At 41.7% G+C, this 13,730-nt stretch overlaps 1 protein-coding gene across 1 annotated transcript in view; it reads right to left on the bottom strand.

The window, feature by feature from the left end:
- ADGRV1 (adhesion G protein-coupled receptor V1) overlaps window positions 1-13,730 on the bottom strand; it is a 460,423-nt gene that overhangs the window by 5,835 nt on the left and 440,858 nt on the right. Inside the window, exons 90-91 of the mRNA XM_032764111.2 lie at window positions 6,665-6,856; window positions 5,320-5,497 (exon numbers count right to left, since the gene is read on the bottom strand). Of these exons, the coding sequence (XP_032620002.2) occupies window positions 5,320-5,497; window positions 6,665-6,856 (370 nt within the window). The remainder of the gene's footprint in view (window positions 1-5,319; window positions 5,498-6,664; window positions 6,857-13,730) is intronic.

Raw genomic sequence — 13,730 nt, 5'->3', positions numbered from 1 at the left:
GATCTTGGGTAGTAGATAGAATAAGCCTGGTCGGAGTTCCAGGGTATGTTGATTTGTTCCAGTGTATGTGGAGTGTCTCTGAGTAGATGTTGCAGTTTCTTAGTGTATTCCTCAGTGGGATCTGAGGGAAGTGGCCTGAGGAATTTGGTATTGGAGAGTTGTCTGGCAGCCTCCTTTGGTAGTCAGACCTGTTCATGATGACAACAGCACACTCCTTTATCAGCCTCTTTGATGATAATGTCAGGGTGGTTTCTGAGGCTGTGGATGCGCATTGCGTTCTGCAGACTTAGGTTATGAGGCAAGCGATGTTGTTTTCACAGATCTCTCGCCTGTGCATGTCAGTGGAAGCATTCAAATGTATAGTCCAGACTGTCATTTTGACCCTCAGGAGCGAGTCCATTGGATTCTCTTCTTGTGCTGTTGGTGTATCAGTGCACTGTTCAGTGTTGTCCTGAAGTATTCTGAGTTACAGGACCTAATCCGATCAGCCACACCATCACCGGTTCATTCACTGCACGTCCACCAATGTAATATTACGCCATCATATGCCAGCAATGCCCCTCTGCTAATGTACACGGCCAACGCGGAACAGCTCATACGGAAAGAAAATGACAAATCAAGAAATTAGAATGGCCATATAACAAAAACCTAGGAGAAGCACTCAACCTCCCTGGCCACACATAGCAGACCTAAGGTGGCCATCCCTCAGCAAAAAACTTCTAGGACCAGAACTCAAAAGAGAAACGTCTGAGCCTCAATTCACTGCAAATGGACACCACAGCCTTCAACAGGTGAACAAAGACTGTGAATGGCTTGCACAACTACAGAACCAGTTTCTCTCCCTGTTTTCACACCTCAACTGCTAGAACAGGGCCTCATCCTCCCTGATGAACTAACCTCGTTATCTCTAGCTTGCTAGCTAACATATAGAATACCTGCCCCGTGAAATTTTCCACTACATTCATCTGACAAGTGCAAGTGGGTATTCACCCATGAAAGCTCATGATCCAAAACGTCTGTTAGTCTATAAGGTGCCACAGGATTCTCTGCTGCTTTTACAGATTCAGACTAACACGGCTACCCCTCTGATAAATGAAGACTCGGCACCCCACGTCTGAAAGGTTGCCGACCCCTGTGGTAGGGCTCATGAGCCAAAAGTATGGTCTGCCCTGACTTCTGAATGACCCTGATAAACAGACCTACTCCCCAAACATCTTATTCATACCATAGGCAAGAGAAGGAGGAAGGAACGAAACTGTGCATGAGGCCTGTTTTAGAGGCTTTTATGTGTTGAATCTCCACTGGGCCCAGAGAGCGTGACTTCAGTACAATGTCACCGAAAAGGAGGGTGGGAGTGTTTGTGATTGGTGGGAATATGGTTGGAACTGAGAGGTCAGTAAGGCTAGCATGCAGTTCCAGCTTTAAAATTTATGCCTAAGGAGCAATGCTTAGGAGCACTGCTTGAAGCCAGCATCTACCAATTTTTCCCTTCATCCTATCCCTTTTTGACTACACTCCACCCTTTACATAACATGTGGAGATCCAGGGGCTTACTGCTTTCTAGACAGGAGGACTGAAGTGTAGCTGTGCTTAAATAGGAGTCACTTTAAAATGGTTTTATATCTTAATTACTCTAACTCCATGTATTAGAGTGAATCAGTCTGACAGAGGAGGGGCTCATTAAGCTGTCAAGATGAGCTTGAGCACTAAAAAAGGAATCAGAGGCAAAATGTGATCTAGCCCAAAATGAATGGGTGTTATTAGATAATTAATGTAATTAGCAATAACTAATTATGGAATAATTATCCTTATTCAGTGGAAGCATAGTCCTTTGATTTATTATGAAAGCCATAAAATAAATAAACTAAAACAAACCATTTAAGCCAACCTAATTACTAGCAGGAAACAAACAAGGTTTTAGCATCAATCAACAGGCAGTACATTTTTTCATATTATTTTTCCTGGAGTAATCTTTCCTTAATCCCTTGCACAGAGCTGAAGCTCATGGAATTATGCAAACTACATGATACGGTACCAAATTTCTCTGCTTCCCTGGCACAATGCTGCATTGGAGCCAGCTTAACAGCCACTGGAGAATTCCCCCATAGTGGAATCCTTGGGTGACTTAGGCTACGTCTACACTGCACGATTAATTCGAAGTAGTTTAAACCGATATTACAAAACCGATGTTATAAAATCGGGTTTGCGCATCCACAGTGCAATCACAAAATCGATTGCTTGCGTCCCTGGTCCAAGGCTACCATCGATTTAAGGAGCCGTTTAACTCGATATTAATGACGACGTCGTGTGAACGGATACAGCGTTAAATCGGTATATCGGCCATTAAACCGATTTAAAGTCGCAGTGTAGACCTGGCCTTAGACTCACCATAGTGGCTCCTATAGTATTCCTTCCAGTACAGGGGGCCTGGCTAGTGGAAAGGGGATATAGCTGGGTTTTCTTACATTCAGCAATTCCTGGCTGACAAACCACTCCAGAGATCACTGGCAGCAAGCATAAATTAGAGAAACCCTCAGGTTGTTCTGAATTACTCTGGCATGAAGTGCAAAGGTGTCATAAAGACATCTTTGCACATTCTCATGCTGAGCAGTCGCTCAGGATCTGAGCCATTATTTCTAGCATGACTAGGGCTACCTGTAGAATTTTCTGGATTGACAATCTTGGGAATGAAGTCTTCTACTTATCCTTAGACCAGGTAAAACAAAGGCAGCAGGAGTGCAAACTTCCCCACCCCGCTAAAATGCCTCAACCTTTTTCTAAAGGGGCTACCAGAAATGCACTGTGCAGTACAGGGTAATATGAACACCATGTTCATGCAATCTTAGGTCATTCTCTTGAGTCTGCAGAAAGGTTGTCAGATAGTATCTAATAACCAAATAGAAATGCTTTCCTTAATAACCTCAAATGTGCCATTTCTTAAAAGTCTCATTTGAAAATGTATCTTTTCTCCTTTGCCTGCATCTTTTAATTGCTCTCTCGTTGTTTATCCCCGTAATTGTATTATTTAACTCTGCCATGGATTTTGGATTAAGTGTGATGGCCCACAGTCACAAAGTCTGGATCCTCATTCAAACTCTTCTCTTCAGGGTTTTCCTTGGGTACATTAGACAGCTGGGGCCAGTTCAGATCTTGATTTGATTTGAATCTGGATCTGATTTATCTAGCTACTTTTATGATCTCCATTACTGGAGTTTTCTTAAAGCCTGGAGGTGTTCAGAACCAAGGTCTTGGCTCAAACTCATCTCTCATATAAAATAAAGTAGTGCTGAACTAAGGCAAACTATTCTTACTGTTGGTTAATAAACCACCATCACATTAAATCCCTGCTGTTCTCAAATTGGAACTGATGTTTTAAGTCCCACTCCTGAACACTCTTTACTAGTGAACATTGTGATTACTGCTGTGAATGGCCCCACTGACATCAATGCGGCTGCACAAAACAATAAGCACTATTATTGGTGGTAAGCATGTGCAACGTCTAACCATCTAACCCATAATGATGAAAGGCTCCGTTATTATCAGAGATCGTAGTTTTCAGTGATGAAAAAACAAAATTCTCTGATAAAAAACATAAAATCCATAATTTTCCACCATTAAAATGAAATGCTTCACAATATGTATAGGTATCAGTTGAACACGATGTTTTATTGATATACAGTAGAACCCCAATTATTTGAGCCTCTGTTATCCAGCTCTCAGTATTAACTGAACCACCAGCTGCCCAGGATGGGCAGTGACTGGGGCTTGGGTAGTCAACCCCAGGAGGCTCAGATAAACAGGGTTCTACTGTATGTTTTTATTTTTTCACAAAATTGTAAAAACTAAAGATTCTCTGCAAAAATGCAAATTCCATGTTTTTCCATGGCAAATGGATTTCTAGGATCCCTGTTTATTACCAGTCTTCTGTGTCATTCAGTTTCCCGTAAGATTATTTTAAAAGCATATAGAAGGAAAAAATAAAACAAAAAAAATAAAGGCCATGAATTTTTTAAATGAATGCCTGAAGCCAGCGGGAGCTGCCAAGTGCTCAGAATTTTTGAAAATCAGGCAACTTATTTAGATGCTCAATTATGGATTTAGGAATCTAATTTCAGGCACCCAATTTTGAAAATCTTGATAAAAAACTTTTACTAACTGCCACAATAGTTAGCAGTAGACTGGGTGACAAAATAAAAGTGTGCTGCAAAATGTCCAGTAGAAATGAACATGTCCCGAAAATGAACAGCAGAGTGGACAATGTAAAAAAATACCACTGAAAAATGCAAAGTTAGTGACAATCTATAAAAACATAATTTGGTTGCTTTGTGCCTAACCCCTAGAATCATCTTATAATTCCCTTTTTCATAAAAAAATCAATTGGCTTGCTATAGTTTTATAAAACAAAAACAAGTTAAGTGGCACCAGCAGAATGTGTATCTTTGTGGATTTATTGTAACATTGGCTGTTTATTTGGAAGCTGCACTGAATTAAATGTGGAGGACTTTCTCAAGCACAGAAAGGAACATGAACACTTTTAAATGGTTGGCGTTTCACATACACAAGACTAAAGTAAAGGGTCCCCACGATTGGGGTACACTTTTTAATTAAATTGGAAATGTGCAATTATTCAAGGGCAGTTCAGCTTTAATGTACATATACTTTGAATATACTGCACCATATATTAGGAATTTAAATGAGAGAATACTCTTTAAAGCTTAACTTTTGAGGGCTCAATCCAATCTACACTGAAGTTAATGAGAATCATTCCACAGAGTTTAATAGGAGTTGGATTGAGTCATAAGACAGTATGAATATACTTAATAAACCAGCTGAAACCTGGTGAAGGGAGAAGGTCCCAGAGCCCAGGCTCCAGCCTGAACCTGAACATCTACACTGCTCTTTTCAGCCTCACTGCGTAGGTCCTGCAAACCTAAGTCCATTGACTCGCTGCTGTGGGGTTTGTTTGTTTATTTGGTTTTACTTTGCTATGTAGACTTACCCCTAAAGTATTTGGAGAAAAATGTTAAACTTTCAACCTTTCCTGGCTTCTGTTGGTTTGTGTCACAGGCTTAATATTATTCAAATGATGCTTCTGTAGGCCTATTTCCCTTTGTTATTTCAAATAACATGGTCATTATTCTTAGTTCATAGAATAACAGTTCACACCAAAACAAAAATGTTCTAGATTTGCACTGGCAATCAAGAACATGTTAGCAGCAATTGGATCTTCTCTTTTAGTGACTCCCTGGGAAACTGTTATGTTAGGACAAAGCATAGCATACAGGCTTCTAGAAACAAAGAAAAAAAACTGCTACTCACCAGTTTTTAAAGCAAATATTAAGTCATCAAACTCCTGTGATTCCTCATCAGCCACCAATGAGCCGTTACTAAATCCTCCAGAAGTGTTGAAGGCATTCCCATTTTGAGGGCTCTGCTTAAAAGCAGCACTGGCCTGACTAGCTGGCTGCAAGGATGCCCTCTCCCAGTCTGCTGGCACCTTAAATGAGTTAAAAAGTCTCAAAACTGCAGTTATCATCAAAGCTATAGTACTTGAATAGTCCTGTCTGTCTACATTCTTAACCAGCCTCTCATCACCACAGTATCTGAATGGTTTGAACCCATGACTATGCAGGATCAGGGAAATTATAATGGGCTTTTTTGTGCCTCCTCCAGGGGAAAGTCAGGTTCAATGTTTTTCTTTTTAAAATGACTGCAATTGATTACAAGTAAATTAGCTTTGTGTCCATTATGGATGGACTAATTGGTTTAAAAAAGTAATCCAACTTTTCCCTATATCTGAACATTCTCCTCAGGTGCAAAGAAGTTCCAACTGAAGTACTCTAAAATTCCATTCAAAATCTCTTTGTTTGTTCTTTCTTTGAATGTCAACATTGTTGCCTCTCCCCCTCTCCTGAGACCCTCCAGTACAGTCTTTCCTCTCCATACCATCGCAAATCCTCTATCTTCCACTTCATACGACCCTTCATTGGCGCCCCACTCTTCCTCCCTCCTGTCCCCTGACAATCTTATTTATCTCTTTAAGTAATTTATCTTCACAATATTTATGTGCCTTTGAAAATGCTAGGGCAGAGCTTGGTAGCCACCTAATTCAAAACTAGAGCTGGCCAGAAAACAGAATTTCTGTCCCAGAAAAAAAATTGAGTTGAATTGTTTTTGTTTTACATAACTCAACATGTGACAAATCCATAAAGATCAGAGGTGAAAACCTGGACCTACTGAAGTCAACAGGAGTTTTGCCGTGGACCTCAATGGGGCCAGGATTCATCCCACAATTACAGTAATTTGGGAAGTATTTTATGTTGACTGTGACCTACTTTTCAAATATGCAATCCGTGGCTAACAAGCAATATTAAAAAATAACATCCAGGGAATGCTGATCTATAGATCTGATGTTACCGGAGAGCTGTAATTCACAGAAGCACTACCATGCCTGAGAATAGCCACTTTTATTGTATAAACTAATGTCATTATATATAGAATTATATAATTGAGACATGAAGCATGAAAACAAATATAATCCCACTCCGGCAATTCATAGGTGGTCTTCTCACATCTATGTATATCACTGTTTCCCCATTCAGCTATACAGCTGGCCTCTTTACAGTAAGTATGATAATGATTATGAGGTATAGAATACAGGTACCTCTTCCATAGCACTGATCAGGTTCTGAGTAGACTTGCTGATCTCTCCTCCTGCTGGGGGCATCCCACTGCCATGTGTGAAAAAGGCAGAGCCTGGGCTTGTATGTCCATTCGTATCTATGGTGTAACTTGCTTTCACAGGGCAACAAAGCTGGTTGTGTAGGATAAAATACACCACAAAGACATAAAGGCCCTGGGGAAAAAGAAAGCAGCAGTGAAATGAAGCAATACTAGACTGGGAACACAGAGTCACAACAAGATTCTACATGCTGTAGCAGATGCCTCCTATAACTCCGACAGCCAATGGTTCATATGATTGGGATATGATACACTGAATCACAAGAGAAGGTTCATTGTAAAACACAGGTTTAGAAGTTAACAGTAAATGTAATCTTATGTCCGGAGGCCTCCAGTAATGGGTCATTAAAAATGAATATCTGGTTTAACCCACCCCATTGTGAAGCCAAGATCACAGCAAAAAAACAAGTTTCACAACCATCACAACAGTGAAAAAACAGGTTTAGGGACTGCTTTCCAATGGAAATTTACAACTGCTGACCACTTATTTTATTCTGCCAGCCACTATTTTTTGTTCTCTTATTGACCTGCTGGCTCCTTACATTCCTGCCCTAATATCAATCTCATGCAAACTGCATTGCTGCCATCATTGATATCACGCTGCAGTTTTAAAAGAAATTCTCCAGTGGCTTTCATTTATGATTTTTACAAGAGCCCTTCTGTATGTCTCAATGGCTCTTCTTTAAAACTTGCTAATTTTGACCTTCAAGTTGAGCCAACAAAAAGTGTTAAAACTGTGTCTTTTGTCTGCACAGAAATCATATCATTTAACTTCTGGGAATGAAATCTGACTCTCTCTTTCTGGTCTAATTGTTAAATTAGGGGGGGCGCAGGAGGGAACAACTTGTTAAATAAAGAAGAGATCTGCAGAAAGGAGAATTCAGGAAGGCTTCCTGGTATTGAATTTGCTTTGTTTTAATGGCTCCTTCTGTCCTCAAGATTATGAAAAAACTAAATAGGACAAGTCATTTGAAACATACCCTGGAGGCATGAAACTTGTAATTGAGACTATAAATAGTAAATGAGCTTTCATTTAGCCTGTTATTCTTGGGAATTTCTAATGTTTGGAACTTTAAATATGAAATGAGACTGGGAACACCCAGTTTCTGCATGTATGCACATCCATGCGACAGACTGACTGAAACCACACTTTATCAGAGTACAGATTCATAGATTTGAAGGCCAGAAGAGACCCTTATGATTATCAGGGCCAAATTAAAGACTTTTAGAGCCCTATGCACTATGGAAATTGGGGAGGGAGAGGCGCTACCTACCTTAGACTAGACAGAGAGGGCCCAAGCCTGTGGGGTTGCTGCCCTCTCCATAAGAATGCGGTATGGAGAGGTATGTCCTGTATGCAGCTAGGGGCCTGCTCCCAGTCCCACCTATTCCTAAACTCAGGCTCTGCTGCTGGTAGGAGTAGTATCCTCTGGGCTCTTGTCTTGCCTAGGGCCTGGTAGGATCTGAGTCCAGCTGGGGTGGGCAAGTTGCTTCCTGCACCATTGACAGTGGTTGCAAAACCTAGTGGCATTATGACCCTGTAAGCCAGGTCACAACACTACTCACTCACTCTTTTGTTTGTGGGTGCAGTTATGTATAAAAAAAATCTGCATTTGTAAATTTCACTTTCATGATAAAGAGATTGCACTGGTTTTCATTTTTACAGTGCAAATATTTGTAATAAAAATAATAATATAAAGTGAGCACTGTAGACTTTGTATTCTGTGTAGCAACTGAAATCAATATATTTGAAAATGCAGAAAAACATCCAAAAATATTTAATAAATTTCAATTGGTATTCTTTTGTTTAACAATGCAACTAAAACTGCAATTAATCGTGATTAATTTTATCATTATTAATTTTTTAAATCATGTGAGTTAACTGCGAATAATTAACAGCCTTAGTATAAAGCATAAAAAGGTATGCTGAAGCAATACTAAGAAGAATTGATGATAGTAAAATCATTGCACGCCAGAGTTCAGACAGTCTCTAGAAATTCAATCTCTAAGAACCCATTCATAAAAGTTGCACACATATTTTATGTACCGTTTGCATTTTTCAAAAAGAATCTGCATATTGAAAATGACTCAATGAAAACTGTGCACTTCCTTCCAATCGAATTGAAAGGATATAGGATTTTGCTGTGGAGGGCCAAATTCTGCCAGGCCCTGCCATATGTCCTGCCAGTGGACACTCTGACAGAAAAACCTGATATGATGCAAAGTGCCACTGAGGATTGGCAGTCAACTAGCACTGCTGCAAAAGCAGACGGAGCTGGCCAATGCAGGGGCATGATTAGGCAACTATGGTGCCCCAGTGGAAACTGAAGCTGCCTCCTATACAGAAATGTCAAGGGAAGACAGGTGGTGGCACTAGCCTGGGTAAATCATCTCAAATGAATTTGCTTGAAACATACTAGAGCAGGCAGGTGCAGAAAGGTGCCCTTTGCACTTCCTTCCCTCTTCCATGTGCCAGCAAGAGTGAATCTGCCTTGAAACATTCTAAGCTTTCCCTGGGCACTTCAAATGGAGTGTGCTCTTCCAACAAGAAAGGAAAGGTCAGTTCAGAACAACTGCTATCCCTCAAGTAACTGGTGAATTAATTGGGGATCAGGGAGGCATAGGGAATCCCTGGTCACATCCCCTTTCTCTCATGCATACTCCCATGCCAGCGTGGGGTTTGAGTTCCTAGAGTGGCTCCATACCAGCAGAAGATTACCAATTTAGGCTGGAATCTGCCAGTGATGAGAGATCAAGCTCCATTACCAAACCCAAGAATCTGGAACAGAGGCTGTCTCTCTCTCTCTGCAGTGCTGGTACATGGGAGGAAGGGTATCTTTAGAGAGTTTAAGGCGGGAGTACAGGCTGCAAACAACAGAAGGCAGTATGGTTGTTTTGTGCACTACACTTTACAGCTCAATTCCAAAGGAGAGTAGTGGCATAATTATGTGACTATGGAGCCCCAGAAGAGATTAAAGCTGCCCTCACCGATGTGGCAGGTGGCTGCTTGCTGCTCCTTGTCAGCCCAAGCCTCCAGGTCAATTTATTCCACTATATGAATTATATTTTTAAACGTTTAAATTGCAGAAGTAGCTGGAGGTCTTGATCTGGGATCAGCGCCCCATTGTGCTAAGCAGCATATGAATGAATAGAACAAAGACAAGTCCCTTTTCCAGATATCTCATAGTTAAGACTAGGTGCAACAGGTGGGTGAACAAATAAGTGGACGTGACGGACAAGGCAAAAAGATGGGCATATATGCATACGTAAGTAGGCTCAGTGGTCACAGTGGGACATTATCCTAACCAGATTAGTAGCTACTATGCAGGTTTAATTCTGAATGTATTCCAAACGCTTGTATCCAGAGGAACCATTATTATATTAGTCGAGGTTCAGAGAGATTGAGAGACCAACCAGATTCATCTGTACAATTCAACTCTTAAAATAACTTTTCCTTGAGTTACACAGTAGTGGGGAACACACAGCGACAATTTACTAGCAGCAGCTAGGCTTCAACACCCCAGGCTTATGGCAACAAACCTCATTATAGAAGCGCCCCAGCTCTGCTACACTTAAGGTTAAGACCAACTGCTGTTGGCTGGCTACATCTGCCTCATCTATAATTTCAGTACTTTCTTTGTAAGTACACTCCTGGTCCGGAGGGGCTGATATTGATCATAAAATAGTTTTAAGGTCAGTGACCTACAGTATTTATTCCCTAATTTAAAACTGTCAGTTATCATCTTGCAAGAGCAGACACGGAGACAAACAGCAGAGATACTTCTCTCAGGACCTGGAAGTCTCTCAGTGTTCTTATGAGAGCCACCAAGCAGCTGTTGCAATCGTGATGGTTACTGTTGAAGGCTGGGGTGGAATTTCATTATGTGAGATCCAGAGCAGCTTCCACATTTTAATACACACTGGTGATGAAATTGCTCCTCTGTGTTTTTCCATAATGGATACATAGACTACTCAGATAACCTTTCTGAGTCAAAGGGCACAGTCAGGTATTAGAAACATGAATCCTGACTCTTAGGCCATGTCTACACTATCACTTATGTCAGTAAAACGTATGTTGCTCCGGGGTGTGAAAAAAACACCACCCGAGTTTCGCCAGCGTAATTAGTAGTGTACATAGCGCTATGTCAGTGGGAGAACATCTCCTGTCAACATAGTTACCGCTGCTCATTGGGAGTGGTTTACTTATGTCGACGACAGAGCTCTCTCCCATCAGCACAGAGCAGCTACACGAGGGATCTCACAGTGGCACAGCTGTCCTGGTACAGCTCTGCCACTGTAAGCTCCCTAATGTAGACATAGCCTTAGTTCTCTCACCGCTGTGCTCTCACTATTACAACATTGCCATCCAAGCAGAAGCTAAGAAAGCAACTTAAATTATGACTAGAGAAAGCAACACTCCTTGCTATGCATCATTTACAAAAGCATTACTTTCATAGACTCATACATTGCAATGTTGATTTAAAAATGGTCAGTGATGGAGAATCTACTCTGACTCTTGGTAAACTGATCCAATGACTAATTACTGTATATACTCATTCATAAGCTGAATATTTTTGGTAAAAAAGTGATGCATCAAAGAGCGGGGATTGGCTTATAAATGGGCTACACCAAATTTGGTTATTTTAAACTCTATGGAATCACTGAATTGAGTATCTAATACATTGTCATTTTGTTTACCTGGAGTGTCTGAAGGCATGGAGCCCCTCAGCTCTCTGTGGTTGCAGTTTGCCGTTCTGAGCCAATGGGAGCTGTGGGAAGTGGTGTGGGCTCCGTGCCTGTGAATGCTCCAGGTAAACAAACATCCCAACCTGCCAGCAGCTTACCCTGATGGGCTGGGAGCCAAAATTTTCCAACCCTGAAATATAGGGTTGGTTTATAAAAGGGTCATACAGTTTTTGCTATTTTTACCTATCCATTTTGTGGAGTCGTCTTATAAACGAACGGGCTAATGAATGAATATATACGGTACCCTCACCATTAAAAATGTATGCTTTATTTTCATTCTGAAACTGTGTAGTTTAAATTTCCAGCCCTTTGATTCCTAGCCTCTCTGCTAGATTGAAGAGCCCATTATTAAATATTTGTTCCCCATGTAGATACTTATAGACTGCAATCCAGTCACCACTTAATCTTCTCTTTGTTAAGCTAGATCGAGCTCCTTGAGTCTATCACTATAGGGCATGCTTTCTAATCCTTTAATCATTCTTGTGGCTCTTCTCTGAACCCTCTCCAATTTACCAACATCCTTCTTGAATTGTGCACACAAAAACTGGACACGGTTCTGGACACTGGACCAGCAGTGGTCACATCACTGCCAAATATAGAGATAAATAACTTCTCTCTAGTCCTACTCACGATTCTCCTGTTTATCCATTCCAGGATAGCTCTTTTGGCCACAGCATTACACTGGGAACTCATGTTCAGCTGATTATCCACCACAAGCCCCAAATCTTTTTCTGAGTCACTGCTTCCCAGGATAGAGCCCTCCATTCTGTAAGTATGGCCTACATTGTTTGTTCCCAGCTGTATACATTTAGTCGCATTAAAATGCATATTGTGTGCTTCCGGCCAGTTTACCAAGCAATCTAAATTGCTCTGAATCAGTGACCTGTCCTCTTCATTATTTACCACTCTCTCAATTTTTGGGTCATCCGCAAACTTCATCAGTGATGATTTTAAGTTTTCTTCCAGATCATTCAGAGGTGACTAGGTTGGGGGCGGGGGGAGGCATGGAGGGTCCAGTGCCCTCCCAGCAGCCACCCAGGTGGAGAGAGGAAGTGGGGGGGACAGAGCCTTTCAGGCAGCTCAGCAGCAGCTGCCCACAGCACCTGCCTGGGAGAGAGCCTGGCTGCAGTGGTGGCGTGCTGCCCCCCACCCAGGCTCAGCTTCTGGGGACAGCGGCTGAGTGAGCCGGAGAGCCCCACCTGGGCACATTCGGCCCCTGTCTCCAGAATACGGTGACCACATGTCTCGATATTATAGGGACAGTCCTGATTTTTGGGTCTTTTTCTTATATAGGCTCCTATCACCCCCCTACCCCTGTTCCAATTTTTCATATTTGCTGTCTGGTCACCCTACTCCAGAAGCCGAGCCTGGGCAGGGAGCAGGCTGCTGCCCCTCCCCAGCCAGGCTCTCTCGCAGGCAACTGGCTACGCTGCATGGAGCAGTGACCAGGAGTGGCTCCCCACCTGGGTCTGGCTGTCAGGGAGGGTGCGGGGAAGACAAACTTGTAGGGGGGAGCCGGAGCAACAGCGGGTAATGTGGGATGTGAGAGAGAGCATAGGGGTCCCAGGCTGGGGGTGGAGTGGGAGGGAGACACGTGGGGAGGTCACGTATCCTCTGATTTAGCTGGTGCCCCCCAGTATGAGGAGGCACCAGTCATCTGGTCATTGATAAAAAAGTTAAACAGCATAGGGCCAAGACCCAATCCATGTGGGACCCCAGTAGAAACAGACCCACTTGATGACAATTCCCCATTTTAAGACTTATTTTAATACCTATTAATTATCTCATTTTAATCTATTTAAGATGTGACATCTTAATTTTATATCAATCTAGTTTTTTAATCAAAATGTCCTGCGGTACTAAATCAAACACCTTACGGAAGTCTAAGTACATTATGTCAACATTATTACCTCTATCAACCAAATTTGTAATCTTATAAAAAAATCAATTTAGTTTGACCGAATCTATTTTCCATAAACCTATGTTGATCTGCATTAATTGTATTCTTCTTCTTTGGTTCTTTATCTTGCCGAAGATGGATGTCAGGCTGACAGGCCTATAATTACCCAGGTCATCCCGTTCACCTTTTTTTATAAATTGGCACTATATCAGCTTTCTTCCAGTCTTCCGGAACTTCCCCAGTGCTCCAGAACTTATTGAAAATCATCGTTAATGGTCCAGTAAGCTTCTCAACTTGCCTCCAAGAGTTTTAAAAGAGCTGGCTATCTAGACTTTCTGATTTA

This window comes from Chelonoidis abingdonii, chromosome 6 (assembly GCF_003597395.2).
Source record: "Chelonoidis abingdonii isolate Lonesome George chromosome 6, CheloAbing_2.0, whole genome shotgun sequence".
Classification (NCBI taxonomy): Eukaryota; Metazoa; Chordata; order Testudines; family Testudinidae; genus Chelonoidis; species Chelonoidis abingdonii.
This window is presented reverse-complemented; position numbering and strand designations above follow the sequence as displayed.